Here is a 27638-nt window from a genome sequence, read left to right as displayed (position 1 = left end):
TTTGATGCTGGAGACAAGGTAAGGGTGGGGGATGCGAGCAGGGTGGGAGAGCAGGCAGGGGGGCACAACTGAAAGGTTTGCACACCCCATGTCTAGAAAACTGGTCTAACTTTTTGCTAGGCACAGATGCACCGGTCTGACAGTATTCACTTTGACTTCATATATTGCCAAGGCACTTCATCACCCTGGACAAGGCCAGAAAATATTCTGCAACATGGTTTAAAGGGCTTGAAGCACCTAAAATAATATAACCATGACCTAAAATAACAAGCCCAGAGTTTGCTTTAGCGGCATGCAGTGAGGTGTTCCACACCTCATTTACATATCATGAACACTAACCAGCAGGCCATCGCGGCATTAGAACGCTGCGTTATTGAGTTTTGAAGATCGCCATTAGCACCTAACGGAACGATAACTTACGTTAACGTCTCATTAAGTCAATAACACAGTTTTGTGGATCTGCCCCTGTCTTTTCTAATTCTGGATACACATTTTCTTTGAATATATGTTTAAGAACTTATTGTATAAGGCTGCGGTTTTTATTTTTAATGTATAAGGGGTGCATTTGAATTTTCTATAATAATTTAGTAAAAGAATCTAATTGTCTGGGAATCTGAATTTCCAAATATTTTATTGCTCTGTTGTTCCATTTAAAGGGCATTCTGTCGTTCCAGAGATTTAGCATTTTTGTCTCGTAAAATCATAGCTTCTGATTTTTCTAAATGTATTTTAAATCCTGAGATTGTCCAAATTCCATTATTTTGTCAATATAGCCACAAGCTGCTCCCGAGGCTGGTGATACATATGAATCTATGTGACATACTACTTTTGTGGAACATGATACTGCTGATTTCTCTGTCCCTCAATTGTTTATCATTTTGTCTCTATTGATTCATATTTCCTTTAGGATTAGCCACATGTAAAGTAGCATTGCTTATTTGTCTGCTTCTGATTCCTATTTATGTATCTGTACTAGGCTGGTTCTTTAATCATTGTGATAGTGTGACTTACTTATGTTAGTATAACATGGTTTCACAGTTAGCATTTAACAGGCATTGATCTGATTTACTGGCAATAGTAGTGTAAGCCTGTGTGGATACACTGGCATGGTTAGTTAGTGGTTCTCTCATTTGTTTTCCCGGTCTATGGAAGTACAACTTTATGTTGTTCTGTTTTTTGCATAATTACAATGAAGACGGGAAGGAGATATTTGTGGTATGGTATGAAGGGAAGTACCGCAGGTCCCTTTTTTAGGGATCTGTGGGAACGGGTCTGAGGAAGGGGCGTTCTGCCCCGAAACATTGCCCCCCTTTGCTTCATCACATCTACTCTGTCTTATGCCGTTAGGCAGTTTATTGTCACCACCTTACCTTCCCTTTTTTTCCCCATGTTTTTTCCCTTCCCTCCCACACCTCCCTCCCCTCCCATCACGCCATTTCGGCATCTGTTTGTACACATAGATTTCCCTGAGGAGAGTTGTAGCACCCTCCAGATTATACACTGTATACTGTGTATTTCTATTTCAATACAATTTATATATTTTGGCATATTCCAGTGTTTTTTCAATTTATTCACATTGAGCGCCAAGAACATCACCCTTTTTGTGTTATTTAACAGTTTCAGATTTTTATTTTTAATGTATAAGGGGTGCATTTGAATTTTCTATAATAATTTAGTAAAATAATCTAATTGTCTGGGGATCTGAATTTCCAAATATGTTATCGTTTTGTTGTTCCATTTAAAGGGCATTCTGTCGTTGCAGAGATTTAGCATTTGTTTTTCTCGTGAAAATATAGCTTCTGATTTTTCTAAATGTATTTTAAATTCTGAAATTGTCCAAATTCCATTATTTTGTCAATATAGCTATATGTGGATTGCTAATAAATAATAACATATCAGCGAAGGCTAAGATTTTAATCTCTGTGGATCCCACTTGAATTCTTTTTAATGTTTCCATAGATTTGAGTTATCTAATAAGTGGGCAACTATCTTTTCTAATGGTTATCATTCTGTGCCTGTCCTCTTGAAATATTATCCCTATTCTAACCATATATATTGCAGGTACTGTATATGGTAATTTTCCACTTGCACATGAGATGACAGCCAAGAGGCTAAGTACAGCCATGCATGTTAATGCATAGGAGCATGAAAGACATTGCAGGTGCTTTTAAGTTAAACTGTGTGGATTAAATACTGTATGCATCTAATGAAAAAAATCTTCAGAACGCAAATAAATAAGTTTAAAATAAGTAAGATTTTTCTTCTTTATTTTTTTTAGCTGCTCATCAGGAATCGCACACACTCAAAACAAGGCAAAGATCCAGGTAATGCTTTGCAATTTTGTCTCTTGTCTGTCATGGAAATGTTACCATTTGATACTGTAAATTACATAGGGCTCATGTGTCTGACAGATTTTTCAATCACTTCATTTTATTAAACTGGCTCCAACAAATGGGAATTTATTTTTCTTTATTCAATGGAACATACTGTAGATACAGTACTATGAAGACAGCCATAGTATGATAAGTGCAGTGAAGATGGACTTGGCAATAATCTGTTGTGGATATTTAGGGGTCTAGTTATTAAGGCAGTTTTGGAGCAACACTCTCACGCCAGAACATGTGTGTACGTATGTATGTCTTTATTTATATAGCACCATTAATGTTCATAGCGCTTCACAACAGTAATACATGTGACAATCATATACATAACATAATACAAATAACACATAATGGGAAGAAGTGCTTCAGACAGAAAAGTAAAATTTAAGAAAAGGAGTCCCTGCTCCGAAGAACTTCCAATCTACAGTAATTGTTGTTCATCTCTTAGCTACAGAAGGGCAAATTTTTTCACTGACATTGGAATTCACTGAGAATTCGGGAGTTCCTTTCAGCCAGGGCTCAGTCTACATTCGCCTACCTTTGTTGAAATGTTTGCAATACCGCTGCCCACCACTATTTGCACATTCATTTGCAAATGTCATAACATCCACCCAAACATTTTTACATTAAATTCATCTACGAATGTTGCAACTTTCAATTCACACAGAACTTCCAAATCAGAGCGGCTCAGTGAGTAAAGACACTGACTGGCACTGAGTTTGAAGCAGTGGAACCTGGTTCAATTCCCGGTGTTGGCTCCTTGTGAACTTGGGCAAGTCACTTTATCTCTCCGTGCCTCGGGCACCAAAATCATAGATTGTAAGCTCCTCGGGGCAGGGACTGTGTCTGCAAAATGTCTCTGTAAAGCGCTACGTAAAACTAGCAGCGATATACAAGAACAATCTATTATTATTATTATTATTATTTTTATTACTACGAAGTGTAGCTTGAAATTGTGCAAACTTTCTTAATAGTACACAGAGAGGAGGAATGGGGCTATCTTTATGCCAAACAGTATACCCAACACAAGTGTGATGAAACGGTGTTCAGACAACTGGAAAGGATTGGCTGGTATACTAGTCGATAGTAGATGGTGCTATCTGTATGCCAATCAACTAGAACTTATTGGATGATATATGAGCAGAAAGTTCAAACTAAGTAGAGAAAAGTCAGACTGTCTTTTGTCTTTGTGACTAATAATATAAGTCAGAGGTGCGGAAACGTTTTTGTATGCGCCCCCTGCCTGCTCTCCCCCCTTTTACTTTATCTCCGGTGTCATCTGATGTCACGGTGTCATGTGATGTCGTGTTGCCTTTTGACCCCGTGGCATAATTTCACTTGCGTTGCCATGTCGATGTGTTTCCAGAAGCCGCCGGTTACAAGGTAAGGGATATACAGTCCTTGCCCGTTCCCCCGGCATTTAATTAAAATGTTGTGGAGAAGAGGGCGGGGCCTCTAAGCCCCCTCCCCCCAGTTTGCACACCCCTGATATAAGTGATATCATTGTATTGTATGTCTTAATTTATATAGCGCCATTAATGTACATAGTGCTTCACAGTAGTAATACATGTGGTAATCAAATAAATAACAGATAATATAAATAACAGATCATGGGAATAAGTGCTTTAGACATTAAAGTAACATTAAGGAAGAGGAGTCCCTGCCCCGAGGAGCTTACAGTCTAATTGGTAGGTAGGGAGAACGTACAGAGACAGTAGGAGGGAGTTCTGGTAAGTGCGTCTGCAGGGGGCCAATCTTTATGTATCATGTGTTCAGAATATCCACAGTGCTATTCATATGCTTCCTTAAGCAAGTGTGTCTTACGTTGGGTCTTAAAGGTGGATAGAGAGGGTGCTAGTCGGGTACTGGGGGGGAAGGGCATTCCAGAGGTGTGGAGCAGTCAGTGAAAAAGGTTTAAGGTGGGAGAGGGCTTTAGATACAAAGGGGGTAGAAAGAAGACATCCTTGAGAAGAACGCAAGAGTCTGGATGGTGCATAACGAGAAATTAGGGCTGGGATGTAAGGAGGGGCAGAAGAGTGTAAAGCTTTAAAAGTGAGGAGAAGAATGGAGTGTGAGATGCGGGATTTGATTGGAAGCCAGGAGAGGGATTTCATGAGGGGAGATGCTGAGACAGATCTAGGAAAGAGTAGAGTGATTCTGGCAGCAGCGTTTAGGATAGATTGTAGGGGAGACAGATGACAGGCAGGAAGGCCGGACAGCAGGAGGTTACAGTAATCAAGACGGGAGAGAATGAGGGCCTGAGTCAGAGTTTTAGCAGTCGAGCAACAGAGGAAAGGGCGTATCTTAGTTATATTGCGGAGGAAAAAGCGACAGGTTTTAGAAATGTTTTGAATGTGAGGGGCGAATGTGAGAGAGGACTCGAGTGTGACCCCTAGGCAGCGTGCTTGGGCTACTGGGTGAATGATCGTAGTTCCAACAGTAATGTGGAAGGAGGTAGTAGGGCCAGGTTTGGGAGGAAGTATGAGGAGCTCTGTTTTAGCCATGTTGAGTTTAAGGCGGCGGAAGGCCATCCAGGATAATTTAGCAGAGAGACATTCAGAAACTTTGGGCCTCATGCAGTAAGCGTTGATAAGGGAAATATGGCCATGTTATAGCCAAAATTGGGTTTGAGATTCAGTAAGCGCCGATAAGTGCTTCATATCGCCAGGTTTCGGAGCCGATAATTTGGTTATGGCCAGTCGCCTGCCGATAAGCCTGTTTTCGACACTGATCGCCACTTTTTTAAATCGGCTGGATTCAACAAAAAAAAAACAGCTTATCGGGGCTGATCGGCACTACGAAATTGAGATGTTATGGCCGATTTCTCCCGCCAACTAAAGTTGGCAGTTTGGACGGGAGAACGATCGCTAAGGCTGCCGGAACGGCACTTAGAAAAAAAACATCTTCTGTACATCAATGGAAGTCAATGGAGCGGGGACGTATAACAGTATAGTACTGTTTACGTTTCATTGCTCACAATACAAGGGGGATTTGCATTACAGTGTGGGGGCATTCCCTGCATTGTGTCACAGCTGATGTGTCTTATTTGCATAACATTCGACTTTTACATGTTTTCAGCATTTGCGGGTCACATTACTCATCATGTGATGATGTGGCAAGGGAAAATACTATACTACACTCTTAAAGGAGAACCTCACATCATATCACACATTTTACTCAACTCAGCGACAATTATTTACATGATGTCACACATGTCACACATGTCACACATACACAGTATATTCATCTTCCTTTACATTACACAATGCTTGTAATGTGACACGCATCTTTAAACGTTCATGTACATCTGTCTTCTCATGTTTACATATACTTTTGGGTCCTCCCTATTTTCATGACGTCACTTATTGGACGCTCAATCACATTGCATGTTTACATTGTAACCGTTGCATTACAAGCACTTCAACCTAACTTATACACACATGTACAGTAATTCATCATTGGGACACCTTGTAAACTCATTCTATACCAACTATCCTCCTTACACAAATGCATGCATATGCACACGACTATTCATTGTTGCCAACATGTCACAATAACATGGATAATTACACATGTTACACAAAACTTTTCCCACGTCAATCTCAGCCTTTTTGTCTCATTACATGACTGACTCTTGCGTTCACAAGTGTTACATGCATTGCACATGCAACTATTTATTTGCAAGCAATCTTTGTACAAAGCTTCACGTCACATCATTGCCAAATATCATCATTCCCTGCAGAATACACACAACAAATACTTAGAACAACAAGTGCACACAGCTTGCCACAGAAGTACTTTATTATGTTAATGTAACACCTTGCATTTTACTATGTCACCTGACATCATCACATACCTATTTAAAGGACGCACATTACCTGCTCATTCACAGCTACTCATTTCAAAATGTTGCGAATGTTTAGGAGACGCAGGAACATTCTTTTCTATGACATGCTTGCTGATCAAGAGAATGATATAGGGCAAGGTAGGGACACACCGAGGGACAGTGACAGTGACGCGGATACGACAGGGACAGGGAGAGGGACAGGCCGAGGGACAGGTAGAGGGACAGGAGATCAGAGGAGAAGACAGAGGAGACAACTTGTGCCTCGTCCGCGTCTGTACAGGGAGAGAACCCTGTTAGATGGGATGAGTGAGGAGGAGATTGTAAGTCGCTATCGTTTGAGTTCAGCAGCAATCTTAGCTCTTTATGAGGAGATAAGGGGGGATTTAGATTTTTTCACAGCCAGAGGTCGTGCAGTCCCTGGGCTTGTTAAAATGCTGTGCTCATTACATTATCTTGCTTCCGCGTCATACCAGACAACTGTGGGCATAGTGGGCGGGGTCTCGCAATCTACATTCTCGCGGGCCTTGACCCAGTTTCTCTATGCACTCAATAGACGCGCTAGGAATTATATTCATTTTCCTACAGAGGCAACAGAGTGGCTGGAAGTCAGGACTGGCTTTTATAATATAGCAGGGATACCATCTGTGCTGGGTGCAATCGATTGCACACATGTTGCTTTGATTGCACCTAGTCAGAGTGAGCATGTGTACCGCAATCGGAAGCACTACCATTCACTCAATGTACAGGTGGTATGTGATGCCACGATGAGGATAATGCATGTGGTACCCAAGTTCCCTGGTTCCAGTCACGATTCCTCTATCCTGAGGAACTCTTCAGTCTTCCATGCGTTCGAAGAGGGACATTTTGAACCTGGTTGGCTGCTGGGTGAGTACATATTTACATGTTCTAACACAAAACACATGTTGATTTAGGAATGTTGGCATTGTACAATTTGATCACTAATGTCAGCTTATGTGTGCTCCATTCATTATAGGTGACTCAGGATACGGAATTAGGCCGTGGCTCTTGACTCCGGTGCTAAACCCTCAAACTGAAGCAGAGGACAGGTACAATGCAGCCCATATATCTACAAGATCTGTTATAGAGAGGACATTTGGCCTACTCAAGACCAGGTTTAGGTGTCTGGACAGAACTGGTGGGGCTCTTCTATACAAGCCTCAAAAAGTGTCTGATATTATCCTTGCCTGTTGCATTTTGCACAATGTTGCACTCAGGCACAATGTACAGTCAGACCTAGCTGAGGCTTTGGTAGACGAGCATCCCACCCATGTAGCTGCTGAAAATGAACAAACAGCCAGTGGTGGCCAGACACGACAGAATCTCATCAATTCATTTTTTTCTTGTAAGTACAAACTCATATGTTCCTAGTACTACTTTTATAGTTTAATTATGTTATATTAACAATAATGTTTCTTTATATAACCTTCTGTTAGGACACAGATGAATATGGGTTGCACACCTTTCTTTTCTCTGCTGTGTGCACAAAGGGATGTGGCACCGGTATGTTATTGTTGCACAGGTTATATAATCCCTCTTCAATTGTACTTTAGTTGTGTGTATGTGAATACAACTTGGGTAACAAAGCAATAATATTTTAGCATTGTGTTATTCCTTATGCTAAGACAAAACACATATTATGCCCATAATCATTCATGCTTCTAGTATGCTTACATACAATGTTATTGGTGCAGTGTAACATGTACATCCATATGATGTGTACACCAGGCTGATTTACATTTTGAATGTCATGAAATATACATGGTGTTGTACATTTAACACCAAATACACACTTTGCTGTGTTGTTTACGGTACTGAAGATGGCATGTCAATGTTTGCAATTTATATATTGTTCCTTTGCATTATAGGTATATCTCCAGTATGACTGATCATGGTATGTATATTTGCTGACATCTCTCATAAGATGTGGCTACCTCAATCTTCCTATAATTATTGGAACTAAAAACCCAACATATTGGTTTAAACACAAATGTTACATATATGTACTTTCTGTATCATGTATATGCATTTAGCTACTCTTGAGCTTTCATGTGCATTGTATTACAAAATGATTACTCACATTTCATCACATTTTATGTATGTTTCCTTATAATTTCCATTAATGTAATATAGAGGTGGTTGGAGAAAAGGGGATAACTGTACTTATTTGTTTACTTACGGGAGCACATTCATCACTAGCATAGACACACTTTTTAAGACAACTGTTTGTGTCTCTATCAATTGGTGTAGGATCCATGTATAACACCGACAAATGATAACACCAGCTTTATTATGGTAGCTTATATCATCATATTGACTATACTATGTATTTCTAAACGATTAATAAACACAGTAAACTATAGTTAGTTAGGTTAATGAAATATACACAGAAACGTACATCATAACATGATGGTGATGTCATATTCAGAACATCATGCATTGGAGGGGACCATAACATCTGGCCAGTAACATTATTTGCTACAGTCCCAAACCATTTTATCTACATACCCATGTAACAAGAGATTTTAAAAATAAATGGCTACTTGGTTGTAAGTGTCCTTTACATTGGGAGAAGGAGTGGCTCACTGAGTAAAGACACACACTGGCACTGATAGTTTGAAGCAGGGGAGTCTGGTTCAATTCCCGGTGTGGGCTCCTTGTGACCTTGGCCAAGTCACTTTATCTCCCTGTGCCTCATGCGGCAAAAAAACATTTGTACGTTCCACGGGCCAGGGACCTCAGGCTGAAACATGTGTCTGTAAATCGCTGCGTACAACTAGCAGCCCTATACATGAACATGCTCATATTATTATTATTATTGTTACATAATTTCGACAGTCATACGTTCCATTACATATTATAATACACAAATGTGTTAGCAGAGTGGGAATGGTTGTTATATATAAAACACACCATGTCATAAAATGTTAGTAGTCATTAAAGAACACTCAATAAAAATTCATGAGGCACTCTTTTGCAACATCATTATGTTAATTAAGTGCTTATGCAATATAGGCATAAGGGTATCACATTTTTAATTGTTTGTTAATAAGCGCTGCAAGCAATATAAAATTAGTTCCATATGTAGTATAGTAGTCGGTGGCTCCTCCTCACAATCATCTCATATAAAGGTAGACTCTTCTGAAATCATACATTGATCCGATTGTATCTTCCCCGACATCTCTGAAATACAGCAAACACATGATGGTCAAAGATGGCACCTTACTAGATATGCATCCGTGACAACGCGTTACGCAGCTCTATATGATTGTGTAGATACACACGTCAGTCACTTATATGTTAGAAGTAAAACTGTTCATCAGTATGTAATGTTTCTTTAAATTTGTAGCAGGCATAACTATGTATAAGAAGTGAACGTTGCCTGTATACTGAAAGATGTGCGCGCACATCTTTGTGTGCACACGCACTTCACGCTTGGCTCCACTAACTGTTAGCGCATGCGCAAAACAAAGCGTACGTTGTGCGTTCAATACATGTTGAAAATACCAGTAAACATAACATCTTTATTTCAAATACAATGAAGACGAAACTACATTCGTTCTAAACGAGTACATCTGTATTCTTTTTAAACAGACGTGTTTGAACAGAAAGCACGGCCGATAACACAATGCGCAAATGCAATACGTGTGACGTCATGTTAAGCCAGCGTGAAACGCACGCTAACACTCCTCCCACTCAATTAACATTCGGCTAACGCCCAGGGTACGCCTACAAACACTGAGCCGCACGCATCACACACTGCAGTTACCGTTACTATAACAAAACATGACAGCCAATAGGCTTTGAGGCGCGCACGTCGCTTGGGGGCGGGACTTACATCACTAATCCTTTTTAAGGACGCCTTGGCCCATGACAAGGGTCCCACGTCATACGTGGTGGACCCGGTTTTCAATGTTGTAGATGTTGCATGATAACAAAACAGGTATGTGTTAGAGTAATGGTAAAATGTTGCTAATATGTTTAAAGGGATAGGAAAGTACGTATATTTATTCCGTCAGCAATGTGTACTACTCTTTCAGGTCCTACTATATTGTATTAGGAAACAATTTGTTTGTGATCGCTACATGTTATGCAGTCTGCAATGTTACGCTGTATCCACGCATTGAAAGTGAAAATGGTGGTTACAAAAAAAAAAAAAATTTAAACGCAGAGTCAACGCATAACGATTGTTATATTTACCATTCTTCTAGAATTAACTCTTCGCCTGGCTGCAACTGGTCGCTCCAGAAATGCAAGGCATTTTCATCCACGCTTAACCCAACCGCTGAATCCAGTATGGCACATATCTCCTCCAGGATGCGCTCATAGGAATCGCCACTGCTTTCTTCAAATAATTGGTCGGGAGGTAGGTTCATTTCTTCCGGTTCCCATTCCAATGCATTTTCAGCTGAAAGGCTTGGTACATAATCATAGTACTTTTGTTCTTGTACAATGTGGGTTTCAGGAATGGAGGCTGCAGATATTGCAGCACGTATCGATTCAAACGGATCAGTAGTAGCGGATACATTGCTATTGCCATTAGGAATAAATATGCCTTTCACGACAATATAAGTGCCGTCTTTCAGGAGAAATTGTTTTTCCGGGGCAATCTTCCAGAAACCATAGGTGTGTTGTAGCTTATCCTGGTCACGTTCAAAAAAGTCATTACTTGATAAAGTGAATCTTATTGAGGAATTAAAATTCCGTGCATGCTTACGGTCTTGGTAATAAGGATATTTTGCTCGAATGAAATCATCGATTTGGCGTGTGCTTGCTTTCTGTCCGCGACTGTTCAAGATGGCTTCACAGATCATGTACTTATACCCTAAAAGGGGATTAATATTGTTAACGAATTCATCAGCCATGTCTGAGTAGCACAAAAGCTGTGTGCAGGTCTGTGTTATTTGCTCATCAAAATGAATGTGCTGAATGGCTAACAAACTCCTGTTTTTCCTTGTCAAGGTCAACAAAAGTAACTACTTTGACTCCTTATTTCAAACGCCAATTGGATTTGTTTGTCTAATTGGGTTAACAGTTGTGGTTCGTGATATGGGACTGTGGGAGAAACATTTCTCCTTCTTTTATCTCGTTTGTGAAAAACATCCCTAGACTGTGAATGCGTTCACATAGTGTTTTTTTGAAAACTAACAAAGACCAGTGTGTGAAAATATTTCTTAGCCAGGCATATCAGTAAAAACACACCTGCAAAAAGAAATGTTTTTTCCCCGCTTACATTTCTGTGTGTATGTGAAAGTCTGGTTAACTCCCTGTCTGCATGAGTTTAAATACGTGTGTATATATATATATATATATATATATATATATATATATATATATATATATAAATATATCTCTTATAAAAATATATATATATTTATATATAATATTTTATTTATTTTTATATTGCAGGAGTACACACAACATTGATGGCATTAAGTATACCTTGTATGAAACCTATTTAAATGGTGAGAAACATGATTGAATTAAGTAATAAACATTTGTTTAAGCACAATACTGTTAGAGTCTCATACTTAGGATATTTCTCAAACATTAGGCCTGTATTATTAAAATAGTGTTTTCACAAGGAAGCATGAAGTGTATTAGTTTGTGTATACCAGTTTATATAGTACCATATATATATATATATATATATATATATATATATATATATATATATATATATATATATGTATATGTATATATATATATATATATACATATATACATATATACATATATACATATATATATATATATATATATATATATATATATATATATATATATATATATATATATATATATACACACTCACACACTCAGACTCACACTCACTCAGTGTGTGTGTGTGTGTGTGTGTGTGTGTGTATATATATTATTATACATTCTGAGATGTTATAGAAACGAACACACAACTGATTAAAGGACAAAATTACAATGGCCAAGCAAGGCAAAGGTAAGTAATAATTTACACATAATCCTGCTGTACACGTACAAGAAAGATGTTTGCACTTACTTAGGTGTTTTAATAATTGCATGTGACTAATATGCATATGCAATTCTTACATCAATTAACACACCCAAATGCAATGTTTTGCTGCAAAGTCAATGGCAGCTTCTCTAAACTTAGCAACTGGCTCCTGGTGGACCATTACTGAACAGACGATTACAACATAAATATTTATAACACAATTAATTATGAGTGTTAACATTTCCAAAACTTCACGTGTACAAGAACATAGTTGAAAGTTTGGAAACAACACAGTCTTCAGCATACATACAATAGTAATTAGATAATCTGAAGTCAACAAAACAAGGCCAAAGACATATTTTCTGAATTATAACATTTATTTTTTTTGTTCCTTTTGCGAGCGAGTAACAGGCCTGCTTGTTGTCTCTTGAATTTTCCTTTTTCTTTTGCCACCAACTTTAGGCACAACAGAGCCACTTTGAGTGGCCTCTGGCACTTCACGGGCAGGGCTTGTGGCCAGTGACTGTTCACCTACGGGGCTTGTGGCCAGTGACTCACCTACAGGGCTTGTGGCCAGTGACTCACCTACAGGGCTTTTGGGCAGTGATTCACCTACAGGGCTTTTGGGCAGCGATTCACCTACAGGGCTTTTGGGCAGCGATTCACCTACAGGGCTTTTGGGCAGCGACTCACCTACAGGGCTTTTGGGCAGCGATTCACCTACAGGGCTTTTGGGCAGCGACTCACCTACAGGGCTTTTGGGTAGTGACTGTTCACGGACAGGGCTTGTGCCCAGTGACACATGTGAGCAAGTTGGTAGACACTGCACAAGTGATGGTTGGTCTGTTTCATGTGTGTCTTGTTTTGTTTTTGTCGCCTCCTTTGTAGGTGTCTGCTGCTGAATTTGTACAGATGGCAGCGGTAGGATGTCATCAGGAACCTGCACAGCAATGTCTGCTACTTGACCGGTAACATTTGGGCCTGGTGAATGAATATCAGATGAATGTGGTGAAAACTGACCTGCATGAACAGATCCTGGCTGGGAGGTGTTGAATTGTGGTACATTAGTCATTCTCCAGTAATTAGCTTGTGTTTGCTGAACAACTAATGCTTCGAATGAGGTGTTGATTTTTTGCAACTGTTTAGGCACTTCAATGAAGACTCTGTGGAGATGTGCCAATTGTGATACTGTTTCTTCCTGCAGTCCAATCATCCTTTCCAGCACTGTCATCATGTCTGAATGGCGACGATTTTCTGCGTCCACTATTTTTCCCTCTGAAGCTACAATTGCATCGTATGTGGAAGTTGATGGACGATTTGGCGGTACAACAGTTTCTATTGGCACCTCTTCATGGTCACATGATTGTATTTCAGTCTCTTCTGTGGCGTCATCCTCATCATACTCATCATCCTCATCACCATGATGTTCTAAAAAGAAATGTACACATTATTAAATGGCATGTTAATGTATGCTGTGTTACTATGTAATTGTACTGTGTCCTAAGTAACACCTAACATGTTAGCATACGTTTTATAACCTCATTAAAAACTACCTTGACTTACGAATAATGTTTGGACTCAGTATGAAATATGAATGAATGAAAAGTTGCTCTAAACTCAGAAGTCCTACATGATAATTAACATCACTAACACAATACATGTTGCCTTACACTTAATTTTCACTGACACTAAGTAATCCTATTTAAAGAAGATGTGCAAAACAAATAATGCACATGACAACATAACATATAGAAGAGCACATATTATATGGCCAGCAAATGATACACTCACCTTCTAGTAGTGTTGAGCTGGCTGACCCAGGTGAAGACACTTGTTCCATCTCAGGTGACACATGTCCTCCAGGGGCAACTATATATAACAATAACATTAGTTTTACATTTACATGTGTAAATATTGAACAAACAGTTATTGTATGTTCTGTATTTATGAGTATCTAACAGCATCATTTCCTTAACCCAAAATGTGTGTGTGAAAGTGAACATAAATAGTTGTAATAACAATGTACATGCCTGTGTACTTAGAACTTTTGAGTTCCCTAACATACAACATACTATGGTTCTGCAGTAATGCGTGAGGAAAAATACATTAAATTTGTACCTAAAAATCATATGTTGTGTAGTGATATCAGTATCATAATGTACATAACTATCATGAGATGACCATTCACAATGGTTATCATGAAGGTGGTCATATTGCAAAAAGTGTTGTTTTTGGTAGAGGATATGTGTGGTACATTAATCGAAGATGTGGCACACCTGAATGTGGCTGTGACTCAACAAGACAACACATGCAGTGTGTGATAATGTGTCTTTCATAGTAGTTCAACTATAGATATGAGTGAACTAATGTGTGACGTACGCTTTGATAAGTAATGAGTTGTTGGGGCATTTAGTAGCTAGAGTTAAGCTTTCAAATGAGTGTGATTAACTTCAGTTGTGCTATTCAGGTTGTAAGAAAGGTATTCCCTTCCCCAAAAAGCCTAATCAGCCACACCTTTCAATGACTTGAAACAGGTGCAAATGGTGTGAACTAAGTTGACCGTGAAATGAGGCTGTAATTAGTGTGTGTGCTGAACCCCACCCCCTCTGTTGAAGTGTATGCTGTGATGAGATATTAATTGCAGCTGCTTTAACACAATGGTAGATGAGCTAAGTAGTCATCTGCAGTGTTTAAGTTATGAAAACAATGACATAACATATGATACGTGTGCCTCATTATGCTGTCTGTATATGACATAAAGCAAAAATGGACCTTTTCATAAGCAACTATAGATGTGTTAGTGCCAGTGATGTTTGTAGGCCGTTACATGCAATTTCTTTGATGCATGCTTAAAATAGGCAGTAATGTCATGTTTGTCGGAGTAAAATCAATAAAATACACAATAATATGATACATATTTCTGTTCTGTACCTGTAGCTACTAATAATTTCTCATGAACATGTGTTACACATGTGTACTACCCTGTTGTTCCCCATCTTCGCCCACCATCAATTGCTTCCACTGCAGCTATGCATTTTGGGAATTCACATGTAAATGAGCACGCAATGGCACGTGCTATATTAGTTACTGCTTTTAGTAGGACTACTACATATATGTCTATTTTGAGATATATATATACAGAATCAGACATATACATATATAGATGCAGGTATGCTTATATTGTGAAGACAGTATAAAAAGCAGTGTAAATATGCAAAATAACTGTAAGCAACGACACGCCTAGTACAGTAATATTTATCACCTGCTGGAAATTGTGACGGATAAATTCCAATGTCACGGTCACCAGCCAAGCCTTCCACGACGACGGTAAGTAATTTTGGCCGAAGCAGCTCCTCCAATGGAGTCAATATGAGACGTTGTGGTGTGGGCCCACCTCCAGTGCCAGTAGCATGCACGCGTTGGTCTTGTATTTTCTTTTTCAATTTGGACCTAATATCATCAAATCTTTTCCGACAATGATACTTGTCCCTGACACTATTCCCACAGGCATTGACACCAATGACTATTGTGTCCCACATTTCTTTTTTGCTTGCTGCACTTGTCCGCCCTTGAAAAACATATAAAAGATATGAGGTAAATTAATAATAATATAAGCACCAGTTTCCTACACTGCTAGCTGTTCCAAGAGATAGCAAACATGCTGTTTTATGTGTAATATGTGAAGCACATGAGCATTCACTACTAAACCTATACATGTAAGCAAGGTTGCATTCATATTGTATGCAGTTCTGGCAAATTGACCGCCTGTGTTTATTTGTCCTTGTAAGGCATGATAAAAAGCTGTGTTTCCACACTAATGAACATAGAAAGATATTGTGTACCCATATTTGCATATGAACAAAACTCAGATGACCTAGGATCACATGTATTTGAATAATAAATGTAAAGTTACACTTACCTACTAAATGTCCATAGAGACTGTCATAGTGCTCCAGAATGCCAGTGACAAGAGCCCTATTTTCCTGGTCATTGAAGCGAGGATTACGTGGCTTCTCCACACGTTTTTTCCGAGCAGGTTTAGGGTCAGAGCTTGGCTGGTGCTGACTGGACTCTCCTTCTTCCAATGGAAGAGCCTCCAAAAGCTGGCCACCAGCAAGCACGCCACCACCAGACACCCCATCAGCAACTGCGCCACCAGCAGCACTCCCAGCACCAGCACTCCCACTCCTAGCACCAGCACTCACACTCCTAGCACCAGCACTCCCACTCCTAGCACCAGCACTCCCACTCCTAGCACCAGCACTCACACTCCTAGCACCAGCACTCACACTCCTAGCACCAGCACTCCCACTCCCAGCAACAGCACTCCCACTCCCAGCAACAGCACATCTCACTCCCAGCAACAGCACTCCCACTCCCAGCAACAGCACTCCCACTCCCAGCAACAGCACTCCCACTCCCAGCAACAGCACTCCCACTCCCAGCAACAGCACTCCCACTCCCAGCAACAGCACTCACACTCCCAGCAACAGCACTCCCACTCCCAGCAACAGCACTCCCACTCCCAGCAACACCACTCGGTGCACCAGCAACATCACTCCCCTGAACAGTACGTTCACTCCGACGCGTACTCCCACGAGTAGCACTCCCACTCCCACCAGCATCACTCTTCCCACGCTTTGCGGGCATACTTCCAGCACTCACAAAAAACAGACAAGAAATGTACAGGCAATCACACGACCCACTTCCACATATAAAACAAGACAAAGATGTAAACAAAACAACAAAGGACAAAGCTCACCCAATACACAACAAGTCTCTCAGTCAATATGCAAATCTTCAATCGTCCAGCTCTGTGCGTCTCTCTCTCTCTCTCACTCCCAACAACACAGAGAATGATTAGCAGTACACGTTGCCTTTAAATATGGCGCGCAATCAAAAACATGCTTGTTTCGCCTGATTCAGCAAGATTTGTGATTGTGCAACCTAACAGCACCCCGCCACGCACGCCGATACACCTGTGTGTGATCGGCTCATCATCGTGAGAGTGGGCGGATTTGTTTTCTGGTTGATTTTGAATGTATTCGGCACTTACTGCATACGGAGAGGGAAAAACGCCAATAACATGACTAATCGATAAGCTTGCCGATTTCACATAATCGTCGCTTACTGCATGAGGCCCTTTGGTTTGTACAGCAGGTTTAAGTTCGGGTGTTGAAAAGTATATATGTGTGTCATCAGCATAGAGGTGATAATTAAACCCAAAAGATGTTATTAGGTCACCTAGAGAGAGTGTGTACAGAGAAAAGAGAAGAGGTCCCAGGACAGAGCCCTGGGGGCTCATGATTGTGTATATATATTAGGGGCTCAGCTCATGAACGCTTTGTGCGCCAACCCCGCCCTCTGCATAATAAGTGAAAATGTAACCGAAATTGAAATTCACATTGATTTTTAATGCTGTCAGTTGCTTGTGAACTACTGTATGCCATTTTTGCGGGAAAAAAGCACATAATTAATTATCGGTGTTTATTTTATCATTTAAACATTTAATGCCATTAGAATACTTTGGTCCAAGGAGGAATTGTCCCTTTAAAATCGGAAATATTTTTTTATTTTTATACTGTATGCCACATTATTTCCTTGCCAAGTTCATGCATCGCTGTTTCAGAAAAGAATCATTCTTCTGAACGTAAAGATTGTTTTATCTACCAAGATACTGTCCCACGAGCAGTTCAAATATCGTTTGAATTATTTTGAACCATGGATGAGAATTACAGTACAGATGTAGTCAGACTTACTGTCTACAGAGCTTAATGCCATAGTTCTGGATATAGTGGTTGTGCTGCAGGTGGCACTTGCTTCCGAATCTGAGCCCGCACAGTAATAATCCTCCGTCATTGGGGGCGGTTGTGGCCCCCGCGGCTTGCCTCAGTGCCGAAAACAGTAAGTCTTGCTACATCTGTACATAAAAGTGATTTATATTAGAACTTGATGGTAGAAGAACAATAGTGAAAAGTAGGAAGGAAGGCATTACTATTATACAACTTTAGTATTGGCGTTCCCAAACTGTACTCAACATAGCAGAATTGATCCACAAGTAGTGTATAGTGCTGGTCTTTAGGTCAAGGAATGTGTTGCTAATCTTTATTTGTGTGTTCGGGGATTCAGTTTGTATGTCTGTGTTTGTGGTGATGCTTTGTGTGTTTTTGAAATATGTTCTGAATTGTGAAATACATCGATAGTGTAAGTAGAATCCGTTAAAAGCATTATTTGTTTTTGTTTGCTAAAACCAGTGCAATTTTCTTGTACCAGTGTTTCCAGATTTTGCAACCATGATACGTTAATTATTATAACCCCCACATTTTCCTATATGGTGATAAGCAGGGTAACATCGCCCATATTCTTTATGGTAAGAGGCGGAGTAATAATACAAAAATGTACATTCACTTGAATGTACTGTAGGTTGATCCATAGTTATCTGTATGTTAGCATTTCCCACCATATTGATTAGGGCCATAGTGTTTACCATGTATAGGAAAGTATCGAAAACCACTGCTTTAGGAAACAGCTGGGTATACAGTACATAAGAATCTCTCCTTAAACAAAATAACAAAGATCTTAGTTATTGATTTTAACAATTTCATTAGGAATAGAATATAGAACATTTCCAATATCTTTTGACTTGTTCTCCACCAGGTCTTATTCCAGCACATCGATTGAAGAAACAATGAAAAAAATGGAAGATCCTCCCCCTCCGCCTCCGAGGCCACAGAAAACCCACTCAAGGGCTTCTTCTTTGGATCTGAACAGAATCATCCAACAGAACTCTCCAGGTACCCACATCTTAATTTACTTAAACAAACTCCTGCTATTTAATAGTAGTGAGCTTGTTAAACGTTGTAATACTGTATATTTCACTGAACTAATATTACATTCACATGCAGACTGTTGCCACCTGGTTATAGTTAATTATTACATCATTTGCACCTTTTTCATTTTATTGGAAATAAAACCTATGTTGCTAAGTGTAACTGACTTATAACCTAAGAAGCAATTTACCTTTCCCTTATCTGTGTAACATCATAATAATGCCTCTCAGGGTAATTTCACAATGTAATGACCACAGAGAACAAATACAGATAAAAAAAATTACGCATAAGGTGTACTCAGCAACACAAAAATATTTAATTATTTGAACCAATTCAGTTAACCTTTTTGCTATTGACGATTTCACATATGCAATTGCTGCAAGGAACAACTCCAAGAAATGACTTTATTATAGGAATTCATTTTGCCTTGCAAGAAAAAGACACTTCTATCATCCCTGTGTTATCTTTCTTTTTTAATATACAGGTCATATCTATATCTAAAACTACGTCATGACAATGCCAAACACTCTAGAGCTGAAGAGGTTGTATCTCACTTGAGAAATTCTACTGATATGGTTGAACGCTTTTGGGAAATCCTTTTTAAAACATTTCACAGTCATGTAATCCAGTGTAGTCAACGGCCTTTACACAGCAAGGATGGGAAACTGTTCATACATCTGCCAACCTTTCCAGGTTAATACTAAATTCATTACTAAATAAGCACAAAAATACTTCAGCATTTATATTAAAGGTATTTGATTGTGACCATATCCTCTATCCCTCTATTTAAATGATTATCTAATAATTGGAAATCTTCACCAATTCCCCAATGTTGATTTGTAAATTAATCCAATTCAGCTGTAGGAGTACTGTGTGTACAGTATGTGTGTATATTTGTTTTTGGTGTGTGTGCATGTGTGTATGTATGTATGTATGTGTGTGTGTGTGTATGTATGTATCCCTCCTTACCCCACTCTAAAGGAGGTCACATTAGATTAACTATACACACATTGGCAGTGCTCAGTCTCTCAGGCCTTTGCAGGGTGCGGGGTAGGTGCAGGCTGGACTTGAATAAGCAGATAGGAAATTAATGGGCGCCAGGAAACAAAATGTGCTTTATTTGACAGCTGTTAATAATACTCCATAGGTATTGACATACTTGGTACTTGACAAAACTCCGTGCAAGAACAATATATATTGTGATACTTTCCCCCGATAGCTCTTACTCCTATGCTGGGGAGGTACTTAACCAGTTACCAATGATGAAATGAAATTTGTGTAAAAACGGTATTCACTAAGAAAAATTGCAATTTTTTAGCTTTTGGTAAAAATATGCCATACCGCATGAGTTTGTATTTGTTTATCGAGCGAAATGAACTTTATGTTCTATTTCACTCCAGCAGTCTGGAAGAACTGCATCTCCCTGCACAGCTCTTACATGCGATCGCGCAGTTTAAATGTTAATTTTAATAACATAGTATTGAAGCAGGGGTCTCCGGAGCTGAGCCGCATTAATTTCAGCCTCGGGGACCCCTTGCTTCCTGAGTTACAGGCCCCGGTATGGGGTGCTGGTATCTTCACCACGTTTAAATGTCCCGGTCACATAACACGGGAGATTTAAACAATGCAGGGAGATACCGACACCCCATACCGGGGCCTGTAACTCGGGAAGCAGGGGGTGTGCGAGGCTGAATTCATGCGGTTCAGCTCTGGAGACCCCCTGCTTCAATACTATGTTATTAAAATTAACATTAAAACAGCTTTATTAACTTAGTGGCTAGCCGCTAAAATAATGAAGGGAGTACCTAGTTTGTTGGGGGTAGAGGGGGTGGGTGAAGCGGGTAGTTGCCCCAGGAAGGTTTCAGGAGGAATTAACCCCTTCACTACCATAGTTGGGGTAATCGCTATGGTAATGAAGGGTTAACACCTCCAGCTACCCACCCGAGAAGCCTAACCACCCACCCTGGGGCAACTACATCCTTCACCCACCCTCTCTACCCCCAATAAACATTAAAATACAAGAACCCTACTACCCACTGACTGTTTGACTGGCTTCCCTCCCTTTAAGATGATGTCACTGTCACGGGAGACCAGGTATTTACACTTTTTTACCGGGATCATTCACTGAGCAAAACAAGGTGGTAAAATAAATTGTCATTTATTTCATTGAAACAGATGTACACACAGTGGATTACAAAATACAAGAGAAAACACACTTACTCGGGATCTGGGCTACATAACTAGACTTTCCTAGGTGAAATAAAAGGTAAAACAAAGTCTTTAGGTTGATCGGGACTTGTCCTGAAATGTCCTGGAACTCAAATCGGCATGAAGTTCCTGATGCCACCGCTGTATCTGCTCCGAAGCTGCTGAAATCCCTTGACCGGGAGATAGTATCAAACGTTCTCTTTTCAGAACTTGGCCCCGGCTTGCTGGTATTTCTCTCAGAGCATCTTTTGGTGATTTCGAATTTGCCGCTGCTGTCTTGGCGCTAAGAATCTGAGTGAATCTCTCGACCGGATTGGCTGCTGGCTTTCTTATAGTATTTCAGCTTCATTCATAAAGATAATCTGGCGCCTAAAATAAGTCCAAAAAGTGACAGATAAATGTATCTGACCATATAAAATGTCCAGTCCTGTTAGCCTGGGGACGTTTCTTTCAGGTTGTCTCACAATATGTGGAAGAAAATAGAACAACCAATCATAGTGTATGCCAGTAAAACTGTTGATAGGCTAATACAAACATGGGACAAAAAACAAACCAAAATGACCAACATACTGTACACAGTCAAACAAGTCAGACAACATAAACACAAAGCTGAACAAATACCTGATGATAAGCTAAATAAGAACTAATTTAATTAAAAAATGCATAACAATATAAATAAATTGTAGCATACACAGGGGGTTAGTGACGTGTAGACTCTGCTCCGGTTTGGGAAAAATTGAAAACCATTCTTACAAGAAGCAGGGGTTAGGCAAGCATTGTGGATAATATGTCTTGGCAGGCAGGTCGCAGGTTCAGGCTGTGGATTCTTCCTTCCCCAAGTGATTAGTACTGCCGTCGCACGTCCCACTACTCGGAGATATATCTTTAATTTATGTAAAGTGACTGCTTTATTTGTTCAAAGTCACTTTTTTAACAATAACTATGGACTTTCATGGAGGCATTTATGAAAAGGAGATATGTTATTAGTTTTATATTATTTATTATATCCATAATGAGAAAATAATACATTTTGGTAACCTATACAACTTGCGGCGTCAAATGTTGGGGTTTGCTACACAGCAGCTTCATTCTGTAATACTATTAATGAACGAAGTAAAACTATTAACAAACTTTCTATGGTTGAACTTGGCAGAGAATTGTGGCACGCTTTCTCCTTTTTTGTTTGCACAGAAACACTATTTTTTTAGTTCGTACCATTTTGATCTGTACGCCTAGTGCAATCCATTTATGTGCACCATAAAAAATTAAAAGATAATTTTTTTTATGTTGGTGGGACAGATTGAGAAATGCCAGCTTAGTACATATTGAAGGTGAACATAAGTGCAATTTAAAATGTTTGCGATGCTTAGTATATAGGCCCTATTATCTTTGTTTAGAAATGGATGCAACTCTAATTTTGGTTTGCTTTAGAGATGGTGGGGAATTGTATTATGTGATTAGGTTTACGGTTGTGTTGTTTTATATAATTCTATTGATTCTTTTTTAAGAACTTCAACTTTGGCCCTAAGGGCACATAATACTGTAGCAAAGAGATCCATTAAATAAATATAACAATCAAATTGTAGATTTCTTTATTGCTTTGGAGACCTGCAGTGTATTATGTGCAATGCGGATTACTGTGTTGAAGAAGACTTAAAATTATTTGAATATAAAAGTCAAACAAGGTTAAACTATAATTTACACTGTTGAAGCTGGTATTTAGCAGTAATTCACCATACACCTTCAATTAATATAATTATAGGAGTTGAATAGCATGGAACTCTACAATATATGCAGAAATAACACTGCAAAGAGGAAATCAAAGGAAACACAATGGCATATGATGTATATTGTTGCAGTTAATAATTTGTTGCATTTTGCATATCATGGTGATGTATGCTGCGAAATCATTACAAAAAAACTTGTGTGTGCTGATCACGCACATTTTAAGTGACACTTCCTTGTCTTTTGCCACGATTGTCACAGAAATTGTATTTGTGATGGGGATGTTTTTAATTAATCAAAACACAATTTCAGTGCCAAAACGCAAAGAAGTTTGGCTTAGAAACCATGTTTTAGCTATTTGCACTTCTGTATTTATAGTAACTGAATTCCTTGTGTGTGTCAGTCAGTGTGTGTGTGCGTGTGTGTCAGTCAGTGCGTGTGTGTGCCAGTCAGTGTGTGTGTGTGTGTGTCAGTCTGTTATTCTTAGGATCCTGCACCCTCTCTCTCCTGACTCTCCTCTTCACAGAGCAGACCCCTCCCTTCTTCCACCACACCCCACCCCGGTGGATGTACGGAGATACGGGGGGTCTTCTGTCTGAGTCCCCCGCCGGGAGCAGCCCCCCCCCCCCTCTCACACTCTCCCCCGGCGGAGCTGTGTCCTGCTGCTGGTGCCATCCCTCCAGCGGAGGTACACGGACGCGGCTTAATGGGGGGTGTACTCAGCACGGCTCATAGGGGGATTACTCGGCGGCTCCCAGGTGGGGGTTACTCGTGGCTCATGGGGGCTTACTCGGCGGCACATGGGGGGCGTTACTCGGTGGCTCACGGGGGCGTTACTCGGCGGCTCACGGAGGGGGTGCTTGGCGGCTCATGGGGGAATTATGTGGCAGCTCACACGGGGGAAGCTCGGTGCCTCACGGGGGGGTTACTAGGCGGCTCACGGGGGGGGTTACTCGGCTGCTCACAGGGGTGGTTACTTGGCGGCTTACGGGGGGGTGCTCGGTGGCTCATGAGGGGGAGGTTAGAGAGTGTGCTCTGCGGGCAGTGCTCGGCTGTGGTGTTTGGCGGCTCAGTGTGTGTGAGTGTGTGTGTGTGTTCGTATTCCTCCTCCTCCTGACTAATGCTGCTGGAAACTGGCAAAATTCAGTGGCAGTGAATGTTGCTGATGGCCTCTTCTACCAGCAGTGACGTCACTTCCGTCACCACTGAGTTCCGTTCCCACCAACTCCATTCACTGCCACTGAATTTTACTCATGTGGTAGGTGCCGCTAAAGAAGTTTCACTTCAAAAACAGCACCATAGAAAAGGAATCCCATATAGAGCCATTGGATTTGTTTTCTCTTTGATAAATATGATGCAATTGTCTTGAATTGATTTTGCCCCAGGTGTTGCAGCTGAGGGTTTAGTAAATAATCCCTTTTATTTCTTAAACACATTTCTTTCATTTTGTGATAACAACTTTGCAGTAAGTGTAAGGTAAGTCCCCTATAACTTCTATAAAAGGTATGTGTGGTGACCCCTGTCAACTTACAGATGTTCTATGGTTTGATTTGGCAGGATATGCGTATAAATTACCTTTAAATTCTAGAGGAAATCATTTTAACAGACACAAGCTCTATCTGTATGAAAAAACGGTACACATCGTTGCATGTAATGACTGTAAGTCTGTTCTTTTACTATAGCTGCTCGGGCTGGCTGGATACCACCACCACCTGCTCTGCCACCAAGACCTTGCGCATCACAGGTAAAAAACAACCTAACATTTAGCCAATAGTAATTAGGGAGGGCATCACGGGAGACCGGGACTTTTAACACATTTTAAAAACTTCTGGGATCATTTACACTAGCAAAGACAGATTTATTAAATAAAATGAGGGTTATTATTGCAAGCACGCAAACATACAACAAAATACACAATACACAGGTAAAATACACATCACAGTGGGGGGGAGACACTAACATACCTGGTACAGCAGGCCTGCTTCAGCAAAAGGCTTACCCTGATCCTTCTGGTTCCAGCCTCCATAAGATTCTATCTTTCCCTGCTGGCTTGGCTTCTCCAGTGCTTCTCTGCTGGTGTGTAGCTCTCTCACCCAGAAGCACCTTTGAGCAGCCCACCAGCAGGTCCACACAGGCTCACATAGCCTCTCTATCCTTGTCTGTTCAAATCTCCAACAAAAAGGACTTATCTGCTACACTGCTCTCCCTTATATAGGGATGGCGGCATATCTATTACATTGAGGGGGCTGGCAGCCTATTAGAGCACGGATTGTGATCGCGCAGCCAAAGGGAATCGTACCTATGTGTTTGAAACCCAGCAACCGTTTTCTTGGCTAGCCCCATACCCCCTGTGGTCCCGGTCCCTCTTGGTCTAGGTGAAACAAAGGATCTCTCTGAAGATAGCAAGTCCACAGCCCTTCCCCCTCACCATGTGCCACAAACCTGCATGTCTTTGCAATTAACACAGGGAATCCCATTACTTGGGCTGGCTGCATTTGAATGCTAATCCACATCTGGCTGTATAGACATTAAGGAAAAAATAGAAGAAGCAGGGCACTACAGATTTACCTAAAGTGATTTTATTTGCCATAGAATCGACGTTTCAGTCTCAGTCAGCCTTTCACAAGAATGAGTGGCACCGTATTGTAGCCCCCCCCCCCCATTTGTATAGACATTAATACATAAGGTATACAACACAATACACTATCTTAATCAACTCATATCTCTTGGGAAACCTTATTCCTGTGAAGGAACTGCGTCTGGGATACTTGGGCTCGAAAACTAGGAGTCTGGGGGACACCATATAGCCCCAGTGTAATTCTCCTTGCGCATCCGCAAATAGTGACTGCACCTCGAGGGAGAATTATGGGACTACCAGTAACTCGACCCTCCGAACTCCTGCAAACAAAACAAATACATTTTCGCCCAAATATCTCACCTACAACTTACATTCCTGAGGTCTCATGTCTCTAGGATACCGGGAACCCCAAAAGTCCCACAACAAGTAAGGTTTTTGCTGTACTTTACATGGGACTTCCATAGCCCACCCCGTCCTTATGTACAGACGGGTACCCGCAAATTATACACTATTTGCGGGTAAGATAACAGTACTACCGGCTACTCCGGTCAGCAACACATTACACAGTTTTTAACCCTAGTTGCTCCCAAAGTCACTGTCTTGCAGCTATTTCCTAACAGGGATCCTAACTATACCTGGCATCCCTAGCTTACATTACTGCAGGGGACCATAAAATGGGAACAGAAATATAGAGAAACACATCAAGGCGCACAACTAGTCCCAAGAGCTGACACTTCAGCCCTTGACATACAGGTTATGGGGTAACCAGCCGTGCGTGACCTTTATTAATGAAGGCTAGCTACCCCCTATCGTCACAGAGGGTATAGATCTAAGTATATGTAGCCGGGTCCTCCTAGCCCCCTTACATAAGGGGCAGGGAAGGGAGAAGCTACTGATGCTCTGCCGAGGCACGCGGTTGCCAGGACTGTGGGCGCATGCAGGGGGCCACCATCTTGGATTGTCTGCGCATGCACAGTGACAGTGTAGTGGTGGCGGCCATCTTAGAGTAGCTCTGCAGGGAACTACAGGTCCCAGAAGCCCCAGGGGCTGCTTATCACGTGACGCGCTGCAGTCAATAGGGCCCCATGGATCTCCTGAGGCAAGAGAGATACATTTGGTACGCTAGGGCCTCGTCGGGAGCAGGACGGCAACTGAGCAGGTAGTGTCCAGGGAAAAGTGCTTCCCTGGACTAGGCCTAGAGTCACCCCACAGGCCCCAGTTAGGCCCTGACCATTGTTAGTTTGTGGCTGCTACAGGAAAAGATCCCAGATAGGGCCAATTCCACCTTAGCCTTATCAGTGTTAGACATCAGTGACAAGACACTGGCCGGTGACTTGCGGCCTGTGGTCTGGGACCAGACCACCACTGAACTAAGAGACCCTTACGGTGAGACCCTCCAGCGGGAGTTCACCGCACGCAGAGGCAGACGCCTTCATGCACAGACTTGACCGATCTACGTCAGTGGATCAGATGGATCCTTTGTGTTATTCGGCGGTACCCAGGTACTGGAGTGCCAGGGAAGGTATCACATCTAAGTGCATCAACGGTCCGTAGGGGTAGCGCTACTCCCTACACTTTGTGTGGGGACTGACATTGGGGGAAGGACATCAGTGGTATTGGTGCTCCCAACCCTACATATTTTGGGGATACTCACCCTGTGTTATTGTATTGTGTGTGTGTATGTGTTATACTGTGTGGTATAGGTTACTGTATCCTATGTGTAGTAAACCAGTTGATATATTCCCCGTGTGTGTTTACTATTTTCATTGGTTCCCCTGAGGGGTGTATCCTGCTATGCTGGGATCCCTCACAGGTGGAGGCGCTGCACCGTGGAGATTGAGAGCGCAGCCCAGGCTCCCAGCAGCGGAGGCTTAGGCCTTCTGTTATCCAGGCAGGTAACGGCAGCACCGGTGGCTCCTTTAGTGAGGAGGAAAGGGGGCTATATTTGAAGGTGCTGCTGAGATTCAGACCTGGAGTGCCCGAACAAGTAGTTTAAATTAAGAGACATCATGTTTACTCTGTCTGCTCAAGAGGTCCGTCAGTGGGCCCTTTAAAATTAGGAATCTGCCCGTCACGTGGT

At 41.1% G+C, this 27638-nt stretch overlaps 2 protein-coding genes across 8 annotated transcripts in view; one reads left to right on the top strand and one right to left on the bottom strand.

Moving 5' to 3' along the window:
• REPS2 (RALBP1 associated Eps domain containing 2) overlaps positions 1–27638 on the top strand; it is a 425141-nt gene that overhangs the window by 255773 nt on the left and 141730 nt on the right. For all 7 annotated transcript variants that reach the window (XM_075589809.1, XM_075589813.1, XM_075589812.1 and 4 more), the window contains 3 exons: positions 2279–2324; positions 18875–19011; positions 24663–24724. In XM_075589809.1, the coding sequence (XP_075445924.1) occupies positions 2279–2324; positions 18875–19011; positions 24663–24724 (245 nt within the window). The remainder of the gene's footprint in view (positions 1–2278; positions 2325–18874; positions 19012–24662; positions 24725–27638) is intronic.
• LOC142490570 (uncharacterized) lies at positions 2819–14777 on the bottom strand. Its single transcript, XM_075592989.1, has 3 exons — positions 14009–14777; positions 12911–13645; positions 2819–2829 (listed from the first exon to the last, which is right to left on the bottom strand). Exons 1-3 carry the CDS (start codon positions 14103–14105, stop codon positions 2819–2821), a joined length of 843 nt encoding a protein of 280 aa, XP_075449104.1. The 5' UTR covers positions 14106–14777.

The sequence above is a fragment of the Ascaphus truei genome, chromosome 3, assembly GCF_040206685.1.
Source record: "Ascaphus truei isolate aAscTru1 chromosome 3, aAscTru1.hap1, whole genome shotgun sequence".
Taxonomy (NCBI): domain Eukaryota; kingdom Metazoa; phylum Chordata; class Amphibia; order Anura; family Ascaphidae; genus Ascaphus; species Ascaphus truei.
This window is presented reverse-complemented; position numbering and strand designations above follow the sequence as displayed.